The sequence below is a fragment of the Terrapene carolina genome, unplaced genomic scaffold (assembly GCF_002925995.2).
Source record: "Terrapene carolina triunguis isolate 2854851 unplaced genomic scaffold, T_m_triunguis-2.0 Scaffold198, whole genome shotgun sequence".
Classification (NCBI taxonomy): domain Eukaryota; kingdom Metazoa; phylum Chordata; order Testudines; family Emydidae; genus Terrapene; species Terrapene triunguis.
In genome coordinates, this window is record NW_020664549.1 from 5377770 (window position 1) to 5403535 (window position 25766).

A 25766-nucleotide genomic window follows, 5' to 3' on the forward strand; every position below is an offset into this window, starting at 1 on the left:
TGCCACAAGAGAACACGGGGGGTTAAAAACTTACCAGCATACAAAGACTGGATGTGTATATGGATCATGAGAATATCCAGAGTTCTAACAGTGACAGATGAAAAACCATCAAGAGTTTGGGGAGCAATCGAAACCTACCAGTTAGACCTTAGCAGGTTACCCAGCTTAACAGGGTAGGCTCCAACTACTGGGGGTCAGGAAGAAACTTCCCCTGGGAGCAGGTTGTCCCCCCTCTGGCTCCTCCAGGCGGCTCTTGCTCCTTTCTCTGAGGCAGCTTTTTGCTGGCTACTGTTGGAGACAGGATACTAGACTAGGTGGTCTGGTCCAGTGTGACAGTTCCTGTGTTCCTCTAGCATAGGTAAATTCCTGCAAGGTCTGTCAAAGCCATATCTTAGGCCTTGCCTACATGAGAAAAAATGTTGTAGTCTGGGATGTAAATTTAAACGTATATCATTATACCAGTATGACCCCCCCATTTGGACACTCTTATTCCAGCATCAAAGTGCTTGTCTTTAGTGTAGCAGATGCAGCTTGGAAAAGGGGTTATGCTAAATAGAAAAAATCCATTGAGATCAAAATAAGCATCCACACAGGGGTTCACACTGGTATCACAACATCAGTAGAACCATTAAAACTTTCCTGTGTAGCCAAGGCACACACTGGCCTAGGTTCAATTCCCTGCTCTGCCACAGACTCCCCATGTGACCCTGGGTAAGTCACTTAGCGCCTCTGTGCCTCAGTTCCCCATTTGTACAATGGGGTAATAGCCCTGCCCTGCCTAGGGCAGTGGTGAGGATAAATACCTAAAAGATTGTGAGGTGCTCAGATTACACTATGGTGACAGAGGCTGGATAAGCACCTAAAACAGATTGAACCTAGATAGGGTTGTGCAGCCTCCTTCCTGCCACTTTTACATGGCTCTTTGCATAAAAATAAAAATGGACTGAGATTAAAATAATAAAAATTAAAGAACATTTTTCCTCTCTTCTCCACCTGTCTCTCATTCTTGCCTCCTCTCCCCCTCCCTCCCCATTCCTCTCTGAAGCGAATGCATTCAATCTTTTTTGTCTCAGCAAATGGCTTTTAAGTTTTCTCCCGTTCCCTCTAATTTATATTATTTTAATTATTGAAGAGCCCTCTCGCTCATCGCCTGGAACATTAACGCGTTTTAAAAAAGGACCCAGGAAAAAATCAAACTCCATCAGCGATCTGTTTTTCTTTCTCAGCTAACAGCCTCCAGCTCTCCCAGGAGAGCACAAAACTCACTGCAGATTGCGGGACAAAGGGACCAAGAGGAGGGGGACAAAAAAAAAAAAATCTTGGAGAGAAGACAGTGGGTTCCAAGATGTTGGGGAAGGAAATAGATGCCGTGAACCAGAGCTGGGAACCTGCACTCCAGGTGAAGAGTTTGCTCTTGGTCCACGTTTTCTGCTTGTAGATATTCCACTGCAGCTGCTTCTGCATTTGCATTATATTTACATTTATCTACGTGCTTCCCTGTATCTCTGCCAGTTGCTACTAAGGGGGCTCTTGTTCAAACACACTTTCTAGCCCAGGGACATTGCCGCGTATAAATAAGTGCTCAGCAAGAAAGAAAGTAATTAAAGAGTCCTTGGAATTGTACTGGGATTACATGGAGGTGGGGACAAAAATCAGAACAGAACTTTGTGCATTAGAGACAGCCCCATTCACCCAGAAGGATCAGAGTTTCAAGACTCATTGTTATTTGTCTTATGGTGGCATCTAGGATTCCAGAACACCATGACCGTCCACCCCACCTTTGTAAGAGACAGACCCTTCCCTGAAATGCTTTACAATCTAAATAGGACAAGACAAGTAATACTAATAAGGCTTAGTTCTTATCTAGCACTTTTCATCCATAGATCTCAAAGTGCTTTATAAAGGAGGCTAGTATCCTTAACCCATTTTACAGATGGGGAAACTGAGGCACGGGGAAATGACATGATTTGCCCAAAGTCTCATAGAAGGCCAGGGGCAGAACTAGCAATAGAACCCAAGTCTCCTGGGTCCCAGCCCAGTGCTCTATCCGCTAGGCCACGTCATGATCCTGATTTTACATATGAGGAAAGTGAAGCACAGAAAAGCCACCTGGCTGCTCAGTGTCACACAAAGGCTTCACAGGGGAACCAGGCATAGAACCCAGAGGTTCCTATGGTAATGCCACATCCTATACACCAACCAACAGGCCAGCCACACAAATGGCTAGACCAAATGGCTAACAAATACTACTCCTGGGGGAATTCTGTGCCTCTGCATGTGCACAGAATTCATGTCAGGCACAGAGTTTTTCCCCACCCCCTCAGAAAATACACTGAGCCAAGAAGTGCTGCAGTCCTGCCTTTCACCCGCCAGAAGCCGCTCTGGTGCCAGAACAGCCCAGAGCCAGCTGCATTCATCACAGCACCCTGACCCCGTGGAGCCAGGTTACGACAGACAGAGCGGGGCACCTGGGGGTCACAGACTGGGATTCAGAAAGGGTAGCGAGGGGACAGACTGGGGTGCAGCCCCAGGAGCTAGTAGGGTGACAGCATTGAGCCAGGGGCTGAATGGGAGGGGGGCTGCAGGGCCACATGGGGATGGGGCAGACATGCCTGACTCAATGGGAGAGGCTTGGGGTCAGCCAACATCTGCATGGGGGAGGCTCCCCAACTCCCTTATGATCTCCCCCCCCCCAAAAAAATCCTGTTCCATACTTCTCCCACGCACACACAACAACCCTCCAGGTTCACTCCCAGGCTCCATACCCCTCCCTCAGCTCCTCCATTACCCCAACTCCCTCAATCCTTTGAATTGCTTCTGAAGGATGCAGGAAATACATTTCTGTATTGTAATTTAAATGAATTACTCAAAGTTATGTATTAATATACCTAATAAGGAAACTATTTGTCAAAAAAAAATTCCTGATTTTTTTTTTTTTGGTCTGCAAATGACCAAAATTATTGAAAACTGGCATGATTATATTGTGTTATTTTGACAAATAAAACATGCAGAATTTTAAAATACTGTGCACAGAATTGTTTATTTTTTTGGTGCAGAATTCCCCCAGGAGTAAAATACTAAGCCTGGCAATAAGATAACACACCAGGTGAGAGAGAAGGCAGTCAGATCAGCTGCTAAAAATCCTCTACTAGGTTGAACTAGGACGGGTAGGATACTTAGAGACCTAAAGTAAATAATAATTTTCAACAGGAGGTATTGATCCATAGGAACCGAGCTAGTTCATACCTGGCCTTTCAGAGGGACAAAGCTAGACCGAAGTAGAACCAAAATGCCATTTTTGACCTTACTCAGCCAACTCCCAGAAGGCATGCCGCACCTGTGGGTGGAGCCACAAGCTTTTAGCCCACAACAGCAACACAGGGGTGCCAAGAAGCATCAGTCCATCATGTGACTATTCAAGCCTTGGGTACATTTCCCACAACACCCTCATACGCTACAAATCCCAGGAGCTACAGGATACCGTGAATCCCCTGGAGTACGGTTGCAGTCTTCATAATGGTGTCCTTACCATGACTCTGTAACAGATAGCTGCCTTCATCGCCCAATGATAAACACGTCAAGCTATAGCAATCATTCTGCTCCTCAGGAATTAAGGGAAGATATGATCTCAAGCTTTGGGTATATAATCCATAGCCCATTATCCAATCATCTGCAATAACTGGTGTCATGATGATATACATTAAAATGCCTCAGTGTGCTGTCTGTTTGCAGGCAGATGAGTTGAGAGCATCAGTCTATAGATGACAACTGCGTGGAGGGAGTCTCGAACTCATCTGACTGATGCCATCGCAACCATGAAAGATGGGAAGGGCTTATCAGCCCACAGAATGCGAGAGCAAACAGAGCCCAAGCAGAATTGTTTCACAGCACTTGTAGTCCCCACAGTTAGCTAGAGAGAAAGGATCATCTTAGGGTTAGGGCTCTGCATTCAAACTTGGGAGATCTGGATTCAAATCCTACTTCTGCCACAGATGGCCGAGGTGACTTTGGTCAAGTCACGTCATCTCTCTGGGCCTCAGTTCCCCATCTGTAAAATGGGGATGATAATCCTTCCTTTCTCTCACCCTTGGCTCATCTTGTCTATTCAGATGGTGAGCTCTTTGGGGAAGGGACTATGTGTATATTCGGGGCCTCTACGGGTAGGTCTATATTGCAAGCTGAGGCACTACTGCACCTCAGATAGACGTACCCCAAGTCGCAGGGCTAAAAGTAGCCGCCTAGACAAAGCAGCAAGGGCTTCGGTGCAGGCTAGCGATGCGAGTATGCACGCAGAGTCCCTGCAAGGTTTGTACAGCCAACGCCACTGTGGCCGCACTACTATTTTTAGCCAGGCTAGCGTGGGTAGCATTAGCCTATGTATGTTGACCCATGTTGCAATTACACCCCCAACTGCAGCATGGACATACCCCGAAGGGCTTGTGTCATACAAATAATTACATAGGCTTTAAAGTCAAACACTCCCAAGCTAGAAATGCCAGCATTTAGGCTGGCCTTGCAATCTTCAGTCTGTCTCTTTCTGCACATGCATTACAATATAGTCTATACAGCCAGTCTGTTTAGCCATGGGTTCTCTTTCTCTCTCCCCCACGCCCACCTTTATTTACCCTGCACGGTCTGCTGGGCTGGGCCTGTCCTTTACTTGTACAACTATCACAGTCGGACCCAATCCCATAATGCCATCATAGGCACAGTAGAACACGTCTCGCCGTTTGGAAGCATTTCCAACATGCTTGTTCTCTCCTAGGACGGGGTATAGACTTTACCAAGTCCCTCCATCTGCCAAGCAGTCACCATAAGAACTCAGTGGAACAGTATTTTATTAAAAACCCTGCCAATGACCTCCCTGGAATCCATGCATGACTAAGAGCTGAGTGATGAACAGCTCCAACTGGCCATTAGAATGCTCTGACAACACTCTGCAAACAGGACACCTGCAAGTGACTCCTAGGTTGATTTCTGTCGTGCAATTTGTTCATATTAGCAAACCAGTCTCCACCAGATGAGATCTGAGCTCCTGAAAAGGTTACCTGGGTTGGAATTTAGCCACTGGGGCTAACAGACCTGCTTTTATGAAAAGCGCCCCGGGTTTGTTGGCTTCTGTTGTTTTGTTTTAGAAGAACTCGTGGTCAGGACCTCAATTTTATGTGTCGCCCCTAAGAAGGCATCTCTGGCAGCGTGGGGCACTAGCTCATTACCGACCCTGAGAGAAAAGCACACCCTGCTAAATCAAGCCCCCTTGCAGCACCCTGGGTTTCCCTTGGAGGTGTCCTGCCCCCCCCCCCCCCCCCCCCCACCCCCACACAAGCCTGCTAGTTCAGGAGAGCTGCCAAGTTCATCGCCCCAGGCAGTAGAAATGCAACCAAGCAGCAGCATGGCAAGGAGATTACAAAGGAGTCAGGGGAGGAATTTGCATGTTGTCCTCTGACAGCGTAGCGGTATCACCAGATAGGGGGTTTCAACACGAGGTACCGACTTTTCTCACTGCACTGTGCAGTGCAACAAAACTCCCCCCGTCCCCTAGGAAATTCACAGCTGTTACTAGGTTGCACTCTGTGGTCACTTAGCAGTAGGTCTCTGATCTCCCCCCTGACCTCCCACTCTTAAAAGCACACACCCCTGCAATTGGAGCTAAAGGAGAATCTCCATTAGCAACACCGTGCCTCACCATCCTCACAGCACCCTGGGAGGTGGGGAAGTGCTATCATCCCCCATTTATAAATCATTAGGAATTTGGCCATAACTCTTTCAAAACTTGCCACGGGAACTTTAATGACCTGAGAGGTCAGGACCTCATTTCACACCTGCTCCGGGAGCTGACACCGCATGGAATCCTGCTGGAATGTGGGGAACTGATCAGTGCCATCCGCTGAGCCCCCAATTCCATTTCCTATGGTGCGCCCAGGCTTTCCCTAGGGTCCCTCATCCCGCACCTGTTCAGCTTGGGAGATCACCCCCCCAGGGCAGCAGAGCAGTGTTTCTGTTTTGAAACTGGCCTTCCAAATCCCTTTCATCATCAGTCTCCTTCTCTCTCACATCCACCGGCAGCATGTCCCCCCAGACACCCAGCTCTGATTAGGCTCCCGAAGTGTCCCAAGACCAGTTGTCTCAATAATGAAGCCGCAAGGCCACGAGGAACATGGGAGTGTTCTTCCAGAGGGACACCAAACACGCTTAGTACATTCCACCCATAACCCAACAGGGCTTTGCTCAGTCAATTGTCCTGAGAGAAAGGAGATGCTGCAAGCGTGTTCAAGCAGGCAGGAGGGGTGGGATTCAGATACTCATTCTGGGTGGAGAGGGAGGGACCACAGGACCAGATCAGCATGGGACCACACGGTAACAATATTTTGCCCTGATATAGCGCCTTCTATCAGGGAGCAGGAACTGTGCTCTGCAAACAGTGAGTTAATTTTGCTGCCTGGAGGTTATTAGCAACCTGGTGTGTGTGGTCACTGCCCTCTAGTGGAGGAAATTAGAACTGATCATCTGTGTGTCACAGGCCCAGTACCACCACCTGTGATTCGCCTGTAGCTCAAGCACTGGGAGCTTTGGAAAGGAGAGGCTCAGAGCTCTACCTCCAACCAGGGGTGCTGGAACTAGGGGTGCACCAGCACCCCCTGGCTTGACGTGGTTTCCATCATATACAGGGTTTACAGTTTGCTTCCATGGTTCCCAGAACCTGCACTATACAAACTGTTCCAGCACCACTGCCCCAGATGGTAGAAGAGGCAAATGTTTGTAACTTATATTGCCCCACATCTAATCAGTATCTCAGAATCTTTACTGTATTGATCCTCACCTGCGATGCCCAGCAGTGTTATTAACCCCATGGTACAGAGAGACACTAAGTAATTTGCTCAAGGTCCCATAGGAAGTCTGGGAGAGCTGGGCATTGAACCTTGGTCTCCCAAGGCCCAGGCTAGCGCCCCAACCAGTAGGCCAGCCTTCGAGTGTCATTATTGCCTATTTTACCGACAAAGGAATTTGTGACTCAGAAGTGACAGGACTTGCCCAAGCTCACACAGCCAATCAGTGGCCCTCACATCTCCATCACAAGGTCCTCCCTTCTGCCTCTAAAATGGACGACGAAATGTGAACCAGGTAAGCCGCCCTCACAAGGCGAAGGAAATTACCCCACGCATGGAGCAGGGATCTCCCTCCTCCTGTGGGTGAGGAATGCCTTTCACACAGCAAACCTCCCGTTCCCTTCCCCCCACCCACCCACCCCAGCAGCATGCATATCTCTCTCATCTGTAAAGAGAGCCCTACAATAATCCCTCCCCGTGCCCTCCGCAGAGCATCCAATCGCATTAAAATCAGGGGCACGTGAAGGAAAGAACGAAGGGGTGGGGGGAGCCCTTTAACTAAAGGCATCATTGTTGCAGGGTGTGGGGTGGGGAAGGGCAGAACCAGAATCCCCTGGAGAGACGGGGGATTCTTTGGACACCCGCAAAGAGTTTGCTCTCCCCTCCCGCCCACCCTCTTAGCTTCCCCTGCCTGGGAGGGAGCAGTTAGTGCATTTCGTTATTGTTAAAACGCCTGCAATACTTTGTGCTTAACAGTTGCTGGTGGGTTATTTTAGCCGGTACAGCAGAGATTGAACCATCGGTCACCCCACGTGTTCCTTTCCCCGGCCACAAAGGGGGTGGAGGGAAGGCAGGAGGGGTTCCCCTCAGGGGCAGGGCAGGGGATGGCAAGCATGGGACATTACCTTGAACAGGCGCAGAATGTTGGCCACCATGATGGAGACGGAGCTACCCGAGGCACCGATCACCCCCACCACGCGCTCCGGCTTGGTGATGATGGGGGGCCCGCCGTTAATGCACCGCACCTCGGTGCTGTCCTTCTCGATCAAGGCCTGGACAAAGGTCAGCGACTGCTCCAAAGCGTGGGTGTCCCGAGAGCAGGTGTCCAGGATGCGAGCGCCCAGGGTGATGTTCGGGAGCAGGTCGGGGTCGTTGTTGATGCGATCCAGGGCGAAGAGCATGGCCTCCAGCCGGTGAATGCCCTTCTCTTTCTTCAGCTCACCACAGGCCTTGCCCTCGGCGCCCCGGCCGTGCACGGGGAAGAGGCCTCCCAGGGTGATATCCCCGTCGAGGCGGATGGAGTTCATGTGTGGATGCCCCTGGCCCTTTGGTTTAGCCGAGCTGGCTGGGTTCCACCAGCAGCTGCAAGCACTCAGGAGTAGGCAGAAGGAGAGCTGCTCCATGCAAAAATATCCCCGGCTCTTCCCAGGCATCGCCAATGACACGCCCAAACCCTGCCCCGACACGCAGCCTAGAGAGCCATGCGGCACCGAGCCCCCCTTCGCCTCCCTGGCTCCGCAGCCCGGCTCCACCTTGAAGACTTACCAAGGAGGGAGCGCGGGGGTAGCGTCTCAGAGAGCCAAGGAAAAGGCAGCGTCAAGTCCGGCTGCAGCCTTTCCGAGGGGACGCAGCATGGTTTCCTTCTCCCCTCTCGGTCACTTGCCCATCAGCAGCTCTGGTCTGCTCCAGAATCCATCTCACGGCAGGTGGCCAAATACAGGAGATTCCTAAGGTGGGCTGGTTTTTACGAGGTCCTTTGCCCAGCCCTTTGGAGGATTCCAGCTGAGCAGCCAGAGGAAGGTGCTGGGCTTGAAGGAGAAGAGGGTGAAGAAACAAACCAACCAAAACCCTCTGTTCCTGTCTCCACAATCCTTGAAAGGGATAAAAAGAGAGAGAGAGAGAGAATTAAATAGAGGCATAAAGAGGACATCAGCTATTCAGATCTTTCATCAGGGAGCTCAACAGCAATGAACACGCTAGACCCTGTGGTTCTCTCTAGCTCCCAGCCTGTGCTGCCCAGTGGCACCGCGCTGGGTCTCTCCCTAAATTCTGACCCCGGCTCAGCAGCCACGGAAGAGATGCTGACTGCTCTGGGAAGGGCTTTTCTACAGCCAAGGATCTCAACGCGTTAATTAAGCCTCACGCCTGACTCTGTTAGGAAAACATTCTCCTCCTTTTACACATGGGGAAACTGAGGCACGGAGAAGGGCGGCAACTGGACGACAGTTACGCAGAGCTGGCGACAGATGGGTGCAAGCCATGTCTCACACCCCAGCCTCATGCTTTAACCACTAGGAAATGCATCCTCACGGCTGTCAGGCCGGAGGGTACATGCATTACACCAATGTTAACTGGAGTTCGCTGGGCTGGGGAATTACAGGGTCAGGCCCCATTTACTAAGAGGCACCATGTCAGCTACAGGAGTTAACCTGCTGAGCTGGGACAATGCATCCCTCTCTCCACCCATCGGGATGGCATTTGCCCTCGGTCTGTTCTATTGGGCACCCACCAGCTCTCCAGAGCCAGCTCTTTTCCTCTAGTCTGTTTTCTCCCCTGCTCAAGGCTACTCGGATCAAGAGGAAGCATTATATGCTGGGAGCGGTAGTCCTTGCGGACTGGGCTTCTGTGGCCACAGACGCCTCATCGTAAATCCACTTGGATGTTGCTATTTATTGAAAGACTCTAAAGAAGAGCAGGGAAGCAGAAGGAACAGGATTGGTGTATGGTACAACCCTGACCTCAGAGAGAGAGTCACACACATCTGTCCGCAAAGAAAGCCCCTCCAGGAGAAGTTGTTAGTCACAGCTGAACACAAATCCTAGGGCACAACCTTCTGTTCCCTCCTTCCTAGAGCAACTCCACGCAAGTGTGCGAACAGCTCCCTCCACTGTGTCACCCATCTCCCCCAGCCTCAGCAGAGATCCAGGGTCCTGGGGACTGGAGGGAGGGGGCAGAGCTGCGTACAGGGAACAAATGGTGACGTTCCTCAATCATGGAGCTGAGAGGAGGATAAGAGCCAAGCAGAGTGCAGCCAGGATCCAATCGGCACTCACGCACACATGCCCCTGACCTGCAGCTGGGTCTACAGTTCCAATCCTGCAACACTTCCCTGTTCCACAGCAGATCTACCCAAGCTCCTTCTTTCTAATCACAGCCGGGTAAACAACAACAAGGGAGAGAGAAATCCTCCAAGTACTTTTTTTTTTTTTAAATAAAGTCACCCAAAATTGCATGGCCTGAATTATTGGTTTATATTCGGCCTGCTTTGCAGCGTTCCTGGCTGTACCATCCTGAGCTCCCACGCACACGCGCTGCCCAAGCACCTCACATTCTGGCCCACCGCCCCTTCTGCCCTCCCAGTCCTGAGCTGCAAACACACAGCTCTGCCAAAGCACCTCGGGCTGACCGGCCTCAATAGGGTGACCAGATAGCAAGTGTGAAAAACCGGGACAGCGGGTGAGGGGGTAATAGAAGCCTGTATAGGGAAAAGCCCCAAATATCGGGTCTGTCCCTATAAAATCGGGACATCTGGTCACTCTAGGCCTCAAACAGAACTGGGCGAATAGAGCAAAAGAATCGGATCACCCCCTATCCTCAGGGATTCACGCCCTCCCTTGTGTTTGCCAGTGCGCCAACGCCGGGGAAAGCCAGGGTCGAGTCTCGAGACTTCTGCAGAAAGCGAGAGCATCAGAGGAAACATTTGCTCACTGGGAGGTGAAAATCAATTCTGGGACCAGCCCTTGTGTAGAGGGGTGAATTCCACCCAATGGAAATACTCCTCCTGCTATATTTTATTTTGATTTCTATTGTTACTAATCCCAAAAGAGGCAGCTATGTAATGCTCTACAGAAGGCGGTCTCCTGGGGGCGACTGCACCAGCCATAGGGCTGCTTTATTGGTCTGTCAGAGAGTTTTATCCTGCTGCCTATCGCTATAGTAGCTGAGCGACTACCCTGTAAAATCAATAGCAATAGCGAAGTCCCTAGCAGACTCCATGGAGTCTCTGGCTCTTCTCCATTTGCAGGGTAAAAGCTTGGCTTGGGGCAGGGTTTGAGGTTTAGAATTTTTTTTTAATTAATGATTTTATTCATTTCTTTCTTTTTGGCTGGTGCCATTGAAGAGGTGTCATTGCTGGGAGTGTCATTCTTATCTTTACAACTGTTGGACCAGATCCTAATCAGATCCCACGCACCCAACCCATCCGAGGGGATAAGGGTTCCTAAAGCAGTGACAATACATATACAGACTTGGACATGTCTTGCAAAGGGACGCAGCCTCTGAAATTTCTTCTAGCGAAGGCTGCTGCGCCTCTGTTCCAGAAAGCACTCTTCCTCCAGCCCAGAAAAATTCACCCCTTTATGCTCTAGATGCATTCCACCACCACATCTGGCACAAATCCGAAGAGGGGAGGCAAGGGGCACTCAGTATATCCACGATGGATGCACACAGTCGGGTCCTCAGCTGCTATGAATCCATGTAGCTCTGATTTCAGTCGGGCAATGCTCATGTACCCCAGCCCTGAGACTCACACCTCGATCTGATTTACCTAGTTTAGTTCTTTTCATTGCACCCAGCACCCTGGTACCTGAGGCAGGGCTGAGTGTTTCAGAAAATCTGGCTCTATGTAACTCATCATGGCCTCCCTTCTACACGGCTCCACCCTACAAGAACAAGGGGTCATGGATGGCAGGTAACTTGCATAAACGCAATCTAGCTAGACAGTCCAGCTCCATGATTCCGTCACACACAGGATTCATAAAAATTTATTACAGAGCAACTGTCCATCTGCCACAGCAACAGCTGTAGCTATTCAAGAACTGAGGATGGGGCGATCCAATCTCAGGCTTCAGGGAACCAACTGGAACTGTACGGCTTGTGGAGGAGCATTGCCTATTCTATCCTATAGCATTGCCTCTCCCCAGCATTCAAAAATCATTCATCAGGCTTACAAGCCCTATGGGATTTTAAAATAGAATATGTCTGAGGCTTTTATTGGCCTTTTGAGCCTTTAGACTTCATGTTCTTGAGCTTTTCTCCACAACCCACAAGGGCTAGAAACTTTTTTTTTAAAATGTGAACTAAGATGGTCATGTAATAACATGATTCCAGGAGCTAAAGTTTCAGGGGGGAGGGGGAGACACCAAAAAATGGCCAATGTGCAACACTGCTTCAAACGTCTCCATGTATCTCCTGGTACAATTGGCCAGGTACATTCTAAAGAGCGTTCACCTTCCTTGAAAGCATCAGGTATTGGCAGTGTCTAGAGCCAAGTATTGACAGAGAAAAAAGGACTGGCCTTAGCTACGAGCTAATTTCAGTTTGGCCTTAAACTCCTTTGTGAGGCTTTGGAGGGCTGCTTGAAATGTAAAGCTGCCAGGACAGAATCTGCCTGCAACTGAGCAGAGCATCTGGATTGCAAGAAACTTCCAGCGAGAACTGGCTGCTCCCAAAAGGGCACGAGCAGTTCTTTAGGGCTGGAGGCCTGGACTTTGGAGATGGAGTTGCTGCAAGCTTTGCTCAAGGGAGGACTGCAGAATTTGACTCCCATTATATCATCTGCTCACAGATCTATAGGCCCAGAGTCAACACCAAGAGGAGGGAGGAAATAGGAGAAAATGAAATATTACCACTCCAGCACCAAAACAAAAAAGTCTGCAAAAGAAACATCAAACTGGAACCATTTTAGCATTAACAGTTGGTCCCCCTGAAGAGACGTAATTAAAGAGCAGCTCAGTTCTGGAGAGCGGCCCATTGAAAATAGCACTCTGGGGTTCCATGTTTATTGTCTCAGCAACTCCAGATTAGATTTGTTCAGTTTACACCAGGGGTGGGGGGGAGGAATGGTTTTACTAATGGCCAGCCCCACAAACTCTACCTGGGCTCCAGGAGTCAAACGGCGCGTTGTGGTACCTGCCCCATCGTCAGGGGTGCAGAGTCCTTCCCCTGGAGTGTCCCCTCGGAACAATGCACAGAGGGGACGCCGACGTTGGCCCTCCAGTGGGGAAGGGAGGGCTCAGCTGTCTGCACAACACTGCCCCCATCCCTACCCCTCATGCACTGCAGACCCCTGAGGCCCTGCACAGCTTGGAGGTCTGCACAGAGAGGAGGATAGAGATGATGAGTTGGGGGGGGGGAAGGGTGGACGGGGTGGCAGGGGACACACCGTCCCCAAGCCTAGGGCTGTTTTATCTGTTCCATAGAGCCAACCCCAACCCCCAAGGGGAGCCGTGTGGCTAGGGAGTGGTGATGAGGATGCTTGTGGATCAAAGCCTAGTGTGGAGGCACAAGGCCTCCAGATAGAGGGCACTGACCTTCCACAGATCCCTTGGGATCCCCCACGTTTGGCTTCATGGCCTTTTCCGCTATGGGGAGGGTGTGTGTGAAAATGAGCCCTCCCCCCTCTCCATGCCCACATAGGAGAGCCTCAGAGTCTACTTCTCCCATGGGCTCCCACCCCCATAGGTCTTTACCTCATGAGGGGATACAATGGCCAGGCATTTTAAGTAGAGGGAATGGGGAAGGGAAGCACAGCCACCCCTCCCGTGCTATAAACAGGGGAGCCCACCTCCCCCCATCCCTGGCTTGGGTAAGGCAGGGCTTCCACACAGCTCCACCCCCCACCCTCTTGCCAGGTGTGGCCCGAGATTCCCCCACCGCCCCATCTCCATCCACTGCCAGTGCTGGACAGCTCCTGCTAGTTAGGACACTGCTAACACCTGCACTGAAGATGCACGAGCCAGGCTAGAACCCAACTCCCTCTCCTCCCAGCCGTGCTGGCTCTGCAGGGCGAACAGGAGCGGGACAGTCCCCATTTCCACATCCGCACCAGGCTGGTTATTGGTTACATGTGTCCGCGGCTACCGTCTCTCTTCCCGATTCAGTGACTTAGCAGGAAACGAGCTGTTGCGTCTTTTGCTCTCGACACATGGGCACAGCAGCATCCAAATCCCCATGTTTACTGACTATACACAACACATCAGGCCTTGCCCCATATACACATGGGAAGCCCCCAGAAGAGCAACGCATAGAAGGCAGTGAGCACCCGTAGAGGGTTCACAAGCTATTTAAAGGGATACTCCCCAATTCCTGAACACTGCACTAACCAGTACAATGCAAGTTGTACAGTGAGGTAAACAATCCAGCTCACTCGAGCAAAGCTGGAGGGGTCACTCCACGTTTACATTGAGGTGCTTGAGAATAAAGCAGAATCTGGCCCATTGATCTAAGGGGCCATGCTGTTGCTGCCACTTCCCTTAGCAGTGTCGGTTTCTATGGACGTGACGGTTTCACACCTCACCACATACCTTGCTTCCATTGCCTCTGTCTGGTCCCTGCTCAGATCTTCAAGTGACTGTGACCTGGGCTGCACTTAGCTGCTATTAAGTGATGCCAAAGCAATACAGCATTCCCTCCCCACCCTGCACTGCTGCGTGAGCATGCCAGGAGCCGCTCCTTCCTCCATCAGTCACAATCCAGGCTCCAGCTCCTCTCTTTCTCCCGGATTGGGTCTTCTTTAACACTTGGCTGAGGGTGGCATCAATGTGTGGGAGATCGCAGGGGAGGAGGAGAATGGATCCCCCATTTTCTCCACTGTTTCCCAAATCAGTCTCCCTCCCAGAGGGACCCGGTTGCACCCCACCCTCCTTCCAGCTGCTGCGGACTCACATGGCTCCTTTCACCCCATGCTCCTGTCCGACCAATTGCTCATCAGCAGCTGCGAGACAAAATGGCCGCCTCATCCTGACCCTCCCTGGCTAATTCCCACACTGCCTCATAGCAGAAAGGCCAGCTCTGCCAGTGCCTGGGTGACCTCGATAGGGCTGGACCCTGGTCCTGCTAGAGCTCTTCAGTTCCTCCCAGAGCATGGCTAAAGGAGGCCTCTTGAAAGCCATACAAAGCATTCCCACGCCTGTCTCCACAGCACACCCGGACCCTGCTGACCCAAGGCTCACTTTCCCAAGGAGCTGAGCAACGCCTGGTGCTGCTGAGTACCCCCAACTATCATTGAAATCAAGCACCTTGTAGGATTGAACCCCCAAGGAGCAAGAGATTCCCCATAAGGGCTGCCATGAGACCACCAGCTCAGCCTGTCAAAAGCAGTGAGAGAGGACGGCTGGTCTTGTGGACTGGCATGCAAAAAGACCTGGGTTCAGTTCCGATCTCTGCCACAGATTCTCTCTGTGACCTGGGGCAAGTCACTTCATCTCTCTGTGCCTCAGCTCCCCCTCTGTAAAGCAGGGCTAATAACACAGTTTTCCTCCCGCTCTCTGTCTGCTCTATTTAGCCTTTGGGACAGGGACTGTCTCGCACTCTGTGTACATGCAGCCCCCAGCACAATGAGACCTCGAGAAGCTATCGGAATACAAACAGAGACAGTGCTGTGCTACCACATTCGGCTTCGCCCACGACCCCAGGGGAGTTGTCTTTCTGGGTCACGCAAACCCCACTTCCTCTGTCTCCATCCAGCCACGTCAATGTTTCTCCAATTCATTTCTATGCTAACTGCATGCAGAGGGAAATTTGTATCTGTGCTCTCAAATTTCCCCTGTAAAGTGACACTGGGCTGGCAAATGGGCATGAGATGTGGAGTGTGAAATTATCTAGGATGCTGGTCTCTCTCAGTGTCTTTTTCATGAAAGCACAATTCACCGAGACTCCCTGCACACACATACATCCCTTACCATAGCTTCGATTTCCCACGGGCTAGACTCATTCCTTCATGCCTGAACCACACACATCAAAATATTGCACCAACTTCGATTACACGCTGCCTCCCCAAGTCCCATGGCCGTTCATCATTTCTCACACGCACCGCTCTAACGGGAGCCCAGATCTCAGTGCTTTCTGCTCCATTGCCGTTTTCTGTGAGAAAATGTAGGCGCTGCCCTGCTTACACCACTTGTACACAGAGAGCTGTTCGTATCCCTGGGCAAGCAAACCAACCCACAATACTCCAGCAGCAGTCACTAGCACTTACGCTTTCACGACAACATCTTGCAGTGTGACAGTACAGTGATCCACATGGGCTGATGGTGCAGGGAGAGCCAGCTAGTTACCACACGGGGCTGCCATTGCAGGTCTCCAAGTTCCTCAGTGGAGGAGCAGGAAATAAGGAGAAGCTACCCGAGCTGTCCGTATTTGGGAACACCATTCCACCGGGAAGGGGAGGAAACAGGAGCTCCCCTGCAGGGCCTGTGTGGAGCAGGGGGTCTTTTGGGGGTAAGAATACGGCTGCAGAGACCACAGGTGGGCGGGGCCTCCATTTTGGTAGGCGGAGGGTCTGTGGGGACCATCAGAACAGCAGGCTATGGCTACTGGACTATATAATGTTTGAATAAAAGAATAATTTAATTGTTCAAAAGCATTCATAGCTTGGAATGTAAAGACCACCACACGAGGCACTAGGGGGACTGAAGCTGCCAGAGGGAGAGGATGATCCCGGAGAGCAAAGGGAGATGATAGGGTGTCTAGGTAGCACTTGCAGTGGGAAGGGGGAGCAGGGGACCAGGTAGCAGAGAAAGAGGCAAAACAGGGGAGCGGGAGGAAGGTGTCCACAAGACCGGCTCTCTGGGAAGAATTAGCCCGCCCTCGGAAAACAAGTTCGAGAACCCCCTGCCCCAGCACCTTGCATCCCAAAGCACTTTACAAGCCTATTATCTGTCTACACGCCCCAGCATAGCAGGCAGCCACCTCTCGGGCATACCAAGCAACTTAGGACAGGAAGCGATGAACGAGGTTTTATTACATTGAAATGACAAGGATTCATTTTAGGGAGGCAGAATGGGGAGTTACCAGAATCGGATCAAAGCACTAGCCCCAAAGGCCCATACTCTTAAGGGCCACGGGCTCTTTAATGGCCACAAATGATCAGGAGATCCACCTCACATCTCCTGCGAAAGAGGAGCCCTCCGGTGCAGAGCAGTGCGCTTCCCCACCATGCTGGGGCATTGACTCCGAGGGAAGAGCACCCATGCAAAGATACAGTGCACCCAACGGTTAGCGTTTAAACCATTGCTAGAACATAGGGAAGATGCATCCTTACTGCCAAAGCCTTCTCTGGCATTCACATTCCACTGTTCCTCGCCCTGCCAGCTGGGTTGCGGTGCCTCGCAAGAGCGCTCTAGCAGTCTACACATGCAAATGGTATCCCCCTTGAGAGATCTCCCCCAAGCCAGTCCCTCTTTCCCCATTACCTGCATTGACAGCTGTGCAGCTACAGAAGCCCCGGCTCAGTCCCACCTTCCCCCCACCTCCCCAGCTGGTATTGGCACACGGGGAGGGGGAGGGGGAAGGCTGTGGCATAATTGCATGTTCTGACTCTCCCCATTGGTTCTCAAAGCCCCCGGGGTTCACAAAGCCTGACAAAAAAATGGAATACTTGTGGCACCTTAGAGACTAACAAATTTATTAGAGCATAAGCTGAAAGCTTATGCTCTAATAAATTTGTTAGTCTCTAAGGTGCCACAAGTACTCCTGTTCTTTTTGCGGATACAGACTAACACGGCTGCTACTCTGAAACCTGACAAAAAAATGATCACTCTAGGGGCTGACGGCTGAGGCAGCCTCAACAGTAGCAGCTAGGTTTCACCTGGGGTGATCTGGAGGCTCTCAAAAGGATCCCTGGCTGCACGAAACTCCTCCCATTATAAAGCTATTTCCTGCTTTCTTTTTAAGCACTCCTCCATCCTCAACCAGAGGCTGCCCTCTTTCCCCCATTCGGTTCATTTATGTCCTTGTTTAAGTCCAGCCCACTCAAAGTGCACTGTATGCGAGCCCCATCTAGAGAAGGCAACAGGGTCTAGGACTTAACGCAGGGGGCTGGGAGACAGAACTCACCCCCTGCTCTGACACTGACTCAACATGTGACCTTGGACAACTTGCTTCACCTCTGTGCCTCAGTTTCCCCACTTGTGTGGTGAAGATAGTACTTGACCTAGCTGAGGTTTGTCCTGGGTAGCCACCGCAAGGGCCCCAAAGCTGTGGGCCAAAGAGCACATCATATACTTAGCATATTATAACGGGAGGAGGAGGAGGGTCTTGTGGCTAACACAACGGTCTGGGAGTCAGGAGCGCCAAGTTTGGTTTTGATTCTGCCCACTGACTTACTGTGTAGCCTAGGACAAGTCACATGACCTCTTCAGTTGTGAGTCTCAAAACCCACTAGGGGGTTTATTGCCCTCCTTATCTCGTTGATATTCATGCATCCATGGACCTCAAACATCAATGTGTCTCTACAGCCCTTCCGGCCTAGTGACTACAGCACTGGACTGGGACTCAGGAGACCTGAGTCCTAGTTCTCCCTTGGCTACTGGGTGACTTTGGGCAAGTCATTTTGCCTCTGTGCCTCAGTTTCCCCTTCTATAAAATGGGGATAAGGACGCTGACCTCTTTTGCAAAGCACATTGAAATCTACTGATGAAGATCACAATCTAATTGCTAGGCAATATCATCAGCCCCCTTGGAGAAAGGGGCTAAACTGAAGCAGAAAGATAGATTTTCAAATCCTCTAGCTATCTAAGGCATTTAGCCATCCAATTCTTATTTATTTCATTGGGAGCTGTGTAGCTCAATGCCCTAGCGGCCTTTGAGACGCTCCAGCTTTGTGCCTCAGTTTCCTCATCTGGATAATGGGGCCAATGATTCTCACCCATCTTTACAAAGCCTCTGAGATACGGGGACGAGAGCTGCTGGCTATGCTAAGGACAGTGCATTATTAATGCAAACCACAGAAACACAGAAAGGCGGAGCAGGCAAATGCATTCCCTGAGCGGGAAGCTCTTGACTGTTTAGCACAAGGAAATAGTTTAATTGAATCTTGTTTTAAACACAGAACTTGGTATCTGAGCTAGATACGTCGGGCCAGATCCCCAGCTGATGTAAATGGGCACTGCTCCGCTGAAGTCACCCAAGCGCCTCCCATTTACACCAGCTGAGGATACAGCTGATCTGTGGCTTTCCCAGATGGGAGGGGCCCTGCCTGAACTAACCCCAATAAATTATGTACGTCTCCGCCTGTCAACACTGCTCTGAAGGCCAATTTCCAAAGCATTTCTGACAGCCGGGGCTTTTAAGCAATCAGAATTACCCAGAGTCAAGCTGTTTGCTTCAGAAGTGAAGGAGCATCTGAGCTTTGCAGCATGAAAGCTTCTGATTCCCAGGCTGCCCCTGCTGTATTTTCAAAGTAAATTCCCAGCCAGAAAGCCCTGGATCTCACGTGCTGGGAAGACGTGCTTAGCACATCATAACAGTGCCTCATGGTCCTAGGCAAGGGAGGCTTAGCTCAGAGGTCAGCCAGCACCGTATGGAGAACCCAGTGATCCAAAACCATGGACATCCAGAACTCCTGGACACCCAGGACAAGGGGTTTGTGAGTTTCAACCCTCAACAAAGTTCTGCAACGCTGGGACCAGTGGGGTCATGGGGGTCAGGATTCCTGGGTTCTTTTTCCAGTCTTCCACTGACTTGGTGCTGAACTCTGGGAAAATCCCTTAGGGCCTGATTTTCACAAGTGCTGAGCACTTAAATGTAAGTACCTTCCTGGGGAGAAAATACCAGGTACTAAAGGGCTCTTACAGTAAAGCATAACAAGAAAGAGTGGCTGGAAAGTTAAAGCCATACACATTCAAATTAAGAAAGAAGGTACATAGTGAAAGGTGACCAGGACAATTAGCACAGGAAGTGGTTGATTCTCTCCAGAGGTCTTCAAATCCAGGCCGGTTGCCTTTCTTGGAGGTATGCTTTAGCCACACACAAGCTCTTGGGCTCATTGCAAGGGTAAATGGACACCAGTGCTCACTACACTAAAAAAAAAATCAGGCCATTAGCCTCTCACTGTTTCAGTCTCCCTTCCTTTAAACGTGGCTAGTGATACTTGACCTGGCTTTCAGACCCATGAATGGAACGAGCCATATACTCTCATTACTGTCCTATACACGCATCACCACACTGACTGGCCAAAGAGGAATGTTGTCCTTGTATAATGAGGATTGACACCTAAATCTTGGTCACAAAAGAAACCCAAGCCAAAGATTAATTTACAGCAATCAATTGTTTCAATTGACAGAGCTACCCCGGCCAGGCCTGAACTTCAGAGCGGCCTTGTCAATAGGACAGGATTTAATTAAGCAGCAATAGTGGCAGTTCTCACAGGGATGAAGTCTGAAGTGGTGTTTCTCCCAATGAGGGATCCACCCTATTGCTGCATTAGGCAGAGTGTCCAGTTCTCTGCCAGGACTCATGGGCTGTCCTTGATGTTACAAGCGTGCTCTGGATGTGTATAGATGTCACTAGTAAGTTGCCTGCAGATGGTGCTCCAGAACATGTAGCGTAGTTACTGGGTTTTGCAGGACCCATAAAACTTCTCGTTGCACGCTGCAAGTGGATTCCTTTGTGCAGCTCTTTACATCAGCTCGGGACAGTTTGCACCAGTGCCCAAGGAGTATAAACGCTACCATTCTGTTCTGATAGCAGTTTACACTCCCTCTGCAGCAATGCAAGTAACTAGGCAGGGTCCAGGAAAATGGAGAATCAGGCCCAAAAAACTAATCACCAATAGAAATGGCCATAGGCCCATCCCCAGACCTAGACACTCCCAACCTTTAGGGAAGCTTAGCGTTCAGAGCCAATCACTGGGGAGTAGACCCATTTCTCCTCAGACCTGAGCTAAAGGAGAGCGGCTAGCGGTCTGTTCCATGACTGTGGGAAACCATAGACAGTGAGACTAGACAACACAATTAGGGCTCCAGGGAGCACCTCGGGGGTCTGTCTGTGTCCAGCAGCCTCAAAGAATTGCTCTTATTGCCAAGTCCTATCTCCCCTGCCACAAAGGACTGTACAACCAGTTTCAGAGTAGCAGCCGTGTTAGTCTGTATCCGCAAAAAGAACAGGAGTACTTGTGGCACCTTAGAGACTAACAAATTTATTTGAGCATAATAAATAATTTGCTCTAATAAATTTGTTAGTCTCTAAGGTGCCACAAGTACTCCTGTTCTTTGTACAACCAGTGGCTACTTGGCCACGCTGACTGGGCTTGGGATCCACGTCTAGGTAATACACCCTTGTAGAACTCAATTCACCCTGGGTCCATAATATTTTTGAGACAGGTGAACAAAATTAGTTTTTTCTTCATCGCTGAAGCGTCATTGTAAAAGGGCAGTTGAGATTCCGTGCCTGGACCGGTATGTTATCCTTGCACTCTTGCAATGCTGAGCTAGATAAATATTCATTGCTCGATCTGAATAATAAATATTGCACGGGTACATAACTCCTGGAACGCTACAGAACAAAGCGTTTCTATGCACATGCCTAAGCTAAGCATACAACACTTATTGACTATTGATATTCTGGTAGTGCCTAGAAACCTCAACCCAGAACAGGAGCTAAATAGATCAAGTGATCAGAATCCAGATATCCTGAGTCCCAGCCCATTACCTTAACCACGAAGCTATCTTTGCTCTGTACATTTAAGCACCTTGCCCAAACCACTGGTGTGCGCACACAGATTGGGTAATTACACAGGTAACTATCTCTGCACACATACGCACAAACACCTGGTTCTCACGTTCAAACCCACATTTTGGTGCACAAATGCAGCAGTTGCAGGCTCATCAGAACTTTTCAGGCCTGTTTAGGGACCTGTACTTAAGGTGGGGGGCTTCCTTATACGTTCTGTGAATATACAGGAACCACTTCTTCCCCCACCAAAATGCAGCCACTTCTGGAGCGGATAAGAAGCTTGAGCTTGGCATTGAACCAAATGTAACAACTTTTTGTTCTATGAGTTAATAACACTAGCAAGTGTGGGTTTGGTTTTAACACTAGGAATGCACAAGCTAGAACCCGCTTAAGTCCCTGGGCTAAATCCTGAGCTCCGAACTCAGCCCTTATTAAGGCCAAAACGAAGGGTATGCATACACCTGGAGCTGGAGGTGTCATTTCCTTTTTGGTTCGACTTACCCATGCTAGCTTCGATCAAGCTAGAGTGCTAAAAATAGCAGCATAGTCACAAAGGCACGGCCAACGGGAACGGCTAGCTGCCCCAAACACCATCTCATCCGAGACCCTAGGGACATTCTCGGCGGCTAGCCCATCCCGCTGCCCACAGCTACCCTGCTATTTTTAGTGCGCTCACTCGATCAGAGCTAACTTGGGTACGTCTACCCGGGCTGGAAATCACACCTCTGGCATAGACGTGCCCTGAGTGAAGACCCAGGGCCTCATCCCAGTGGCATGGACTTGCATAGGAATCAGATCACTCCTGATTTGGCCCACTGACCTCAAATGGAGCTCCGTCAGCCTGCGTACGAGGGCAGAAGCTGGGAAAGGAACTCAGGATTCGGTCCTTAATGAGAGGCTTTGGGCTGCTCACTCCGCTCGCCCTCTGCTGCTGCTGCATTAGACACGCCAGCGGATTTTTACAGCCGGGTTCAAATCCAGTCAGGGTGGAGCCTGAGACGAGGTCCCCGAGCCCTGAGGACAAGTGTTTATTTCCAGCGTGTTGAACTGCCTCTCTGGGCAACAAGGCAAAATGACAGGAATAGATGCTAATCAAGTAAAACAGCCTCGACCTGTAACAAGAAAACCAATACATGTAGCCCCTAGCCCAAGGCCACAGGCAAAACCCAGGGGAGCTGTGCACTTTTTACTGATGGCCAATGAAGCTGGCTGCTGCAGGACCAGATATGCCCCATGTCCCCACACCCATCCAGGCCCCAGATGTTCACATCTCAGGACTCTTAGCAAGAGCTCATCAGCCGACGTCAAGTTGCATGACAGGGGTGAGGGGCTCCAGCAACGAGGACCCAAACCATATAGGGTATCAAAGATCAGTGTGGGCACCCTGAACTGCCCCCCAGGAAGTTGGTGCAGTCTACAGAGCACTGGCATCCTGTAGAAGGGAACCCGCCAGGAGAGATGCTGAACGTCTCCAGCTCCCATTGCTGGCAAATGCAGCCTTCTCAATACACAGCCTGTTCCCAGCCTCCCCCAGCTGACTTGCAAGGAGCTGAGAATCAGGCCAGAGCAGAGCTGGCACCATGGCAGACACTGAAGCCCATCAAACCGGGACATGCCTAGAATACTGCAATATAAAGAACGGGCCCTATGCTGAGGCCACGTCCTGGTTTAAGCACAGGGCTGGATTAAGGCTTAGATCCAATAGGCAGGTGCTAAAGGGCCTTGACACTGAGCAGCGAGGGACCCACATGTGCAGCGTTCTCTGCTCCAGAAAGCAGAAGTGCTCTCTGCTTGGAGAAGCAAGTGCAGAGTCTTCCTCCTTCTCCAGTGAAACCCAGACACTCAGAAGAGCAGGGGTGGTGATCTAGGAAGAAGAGATTCCCCCAGCCTCCCACCAACCATCTTGTAACTCCTTGCTAAGCATGGACAGGGCCACAATGCAGGGGTGGGAAGGGATGTGCCCAGGATCCTGAAATCCCTTATCTAGCGCTCTCTAAAGCATCCCCGTCCAGCTCACCCTTTGAGTAAAGACCCACTCAGCAGCCAACCATTCTGTGGGTTTCCTTTTGAGGACTGAGTGACCCAAAGCCCATCTCACTGGCTCAGACTGCAAATGCAACGAGCCAGAACATTTCTGCAGAGTGCAAAGAGGGCTGGGCAGGGCTGGGCGGGGGAGGGGAGACACCCTGCTCAGCTGGTCCCAGCTTCTGCGACATCAGCCACGGAACCACAAGGGACATATCACAGCCCTGGAATGAGGCCCAGCAGTAAAGCTCAGCAGAGCCTGGAGCACCCAGAGAGCCTGGGAGCGGCTTCTCTTTTAAAATAAAATTATTTCCCTCCTGTTCTCTCTCCCTCTCATGTATCTTTTGATCATATGATCTGAATGAGCTGAAGGTAAAAATATCACAGCAGGTAACGAAGAGGTGCAAATAATGAGAGGACAAGAACTCCCCTGAATCCCCCTCCCGGTCTCAAGTGAGATGCTACAAGGAGCCAGAGACGGTCCAAGGAGTGTGTTGGAAATGGGGCAGGAGAGGAGTGATTCCCACCCCTCCTCCCAACACACACACACACACACTCACACACACACACACACACACCCCTCTCTCCTCTTGCTCCAAAAAGCTGATACAATCTTGAGTCCAAACAGGCAAAATTCGAAAGTGACTTTCTGCCCCCTACCCCCAGCTCTAATGACCAATGTGCTTCAGAGCCCTAGCTGATTTCCTCTCTTCAGGCTCTGCAAAGGGTCCCGATTACCTGGCTGTTACCCGCCGCTCTCCCCATCCATTCCCACGGGTTCCTGCAGTCCCGGGAAGCTGAACGAGGATGAAAGCAGCACTGGGCGGGGAGGATGGGGAGAGAGGACTCGGGAAGCCTAACATACTCAGTGGATGAATAATTCAGCTGCTAACAGCTTTACTGGTGCATCCTCCAGGCCTGGGGACTCTTCCCCTAGAGCTAGGTTACCCTTTTACATAACTGTATCTTACATCTAGCTGGCAACTTGCATCCCAAAGCACTTAAACAAGAATCACACCCCCACTGAAATGCACCCGCCTCTGGGGTGGGGGGGTGGCAGTTGCACAGCACATAGCACGCTAACGGGGGTGTGGGAGAGGAGGTATTTTGGATCGGGATACAGAGGCAAATCCCCGCTCTCACAAAAAGTGCCTCTGGATGCAGACACATGGCAAAGAGGCAAATGCCCAAATCCCCATGCAGACAGAACCTCGCCTCCGAAAGCTGGCACACAGTCATCTAGATACCCAAGCCGGCAATTCCACTGAGCCAGGGGCCAGATCCTCAGCTGGTGCAAGTCAGCCTAGCTCTGTAGGTGTTTCACTCCGGCTGAAAAGCACTCAGCTATCCCCTGCACACAGCAAGGCCTAAATAGCTGGACTCGGAGGGGAGTCTGAGCTGCAGAATTAAGATGGGGGGAATCCTGGTTCAAAGGCATTGGGCTGCTGCAGCGCAGCGGCTCTAGTCCCGGGGCACCCACCCCACTCAGAAGCAAAAGGAAAGAAAATCCGAGTTAAATAAACAGATCCACCCATCTTCATGCTCTGCACCTATCCCAGCGCTTGCCAAAACGATTCCGGAGCAGCTGTTCAAGGGTAATTCTGCTCATTCAACCAGAGGATCCACACAGGCAGCTGTATGTGACAGCCCATGAGTCACTACATGGGACTGAGTGGCTAAATCAAAAGATAGCCACCCCCCCCCCCACCTTCCCGTTTACCATTTCAAAATACAGCATCCGTGTTTGTACAGCGCCTGGCACAACAGAGCCCTGATCTGTTTGAAGCCTCTAGGAACAGCGGCCATGTAAGTGTTACATCCACAGATCTAGAATATTGTGTCCCCCATCTCCCCCTCCTCCAATCCCAGGTTTTCAGTTACCAAAAAACCACAGAGCTGCAAACACACAGAAAGCGTGCGATGGTGCATTTCCCCTTCTCCGTTTCCACTGAGCTCAGCTGCAGCTGAGCTATATGGACAGCGAGAGAGCCTGGGATTTATTCACGGAATCAAGAGGAAAGCAAAGCACAACCCCAGCCTCTCCACGCCAGACGAGCGCTTTATCAGCACATAATGAGCCCGTCTTGATGGCTCGTTCTATTTCAAATGAGAGATTCGCCCTCCCCCCCCCACTCCAAAGGCTGGATCTGAAATCTGGCAAAAGGCACGGTAACTAATCGGATGATGTGCGCATTTCCAGGTTCCTGGGCCGTAAATCCCCAGCTCTGGTTATCGCTCTGCCCGAGTCAAACCCACTTAACGAACATCAGGACTTTCGCAAGTGGATATTAATGCTGCTGGCCAGTTCTGGTTTGCCTGCTCCATCTATCCTGCTCGGAAAGAACTGCCAAGTCCACTTACCCCGCTCAGAGCACCCCGCTCCTGGCTGGCTTTCTGTAACTCGATTATCAATGGAAGCATTCGGAGAGTGGCTCAGCTTAATGTTATTGAGCCGTTAAT

General features: G+C 50.7%; 1 protein-coding gene across 1 annotated transcript in view; it reads right to left on the reverse strand.

Moving 5' to 3' along the window:
• LOC113407098 (metabotropic glutamate receptor 4) overlaps window positions 1–8260 on the reverse strand; it is a 167946-nt gene extending 159686 nt beyond the window's left edge. Inside the window, exon 1 of the mRNA XM_026655143.1 lies at window positions 7733–8260. Within this exon, the coding sequence (XP_026510928.1) occupies window positions 7733–8260 (528 nt within the window). The remainder of the gene's footprint in view (window positions 1–7732) is intronic.
• Between the last annotated feature and the right edge of the window lie 17506 nt (window positions 8261–25766).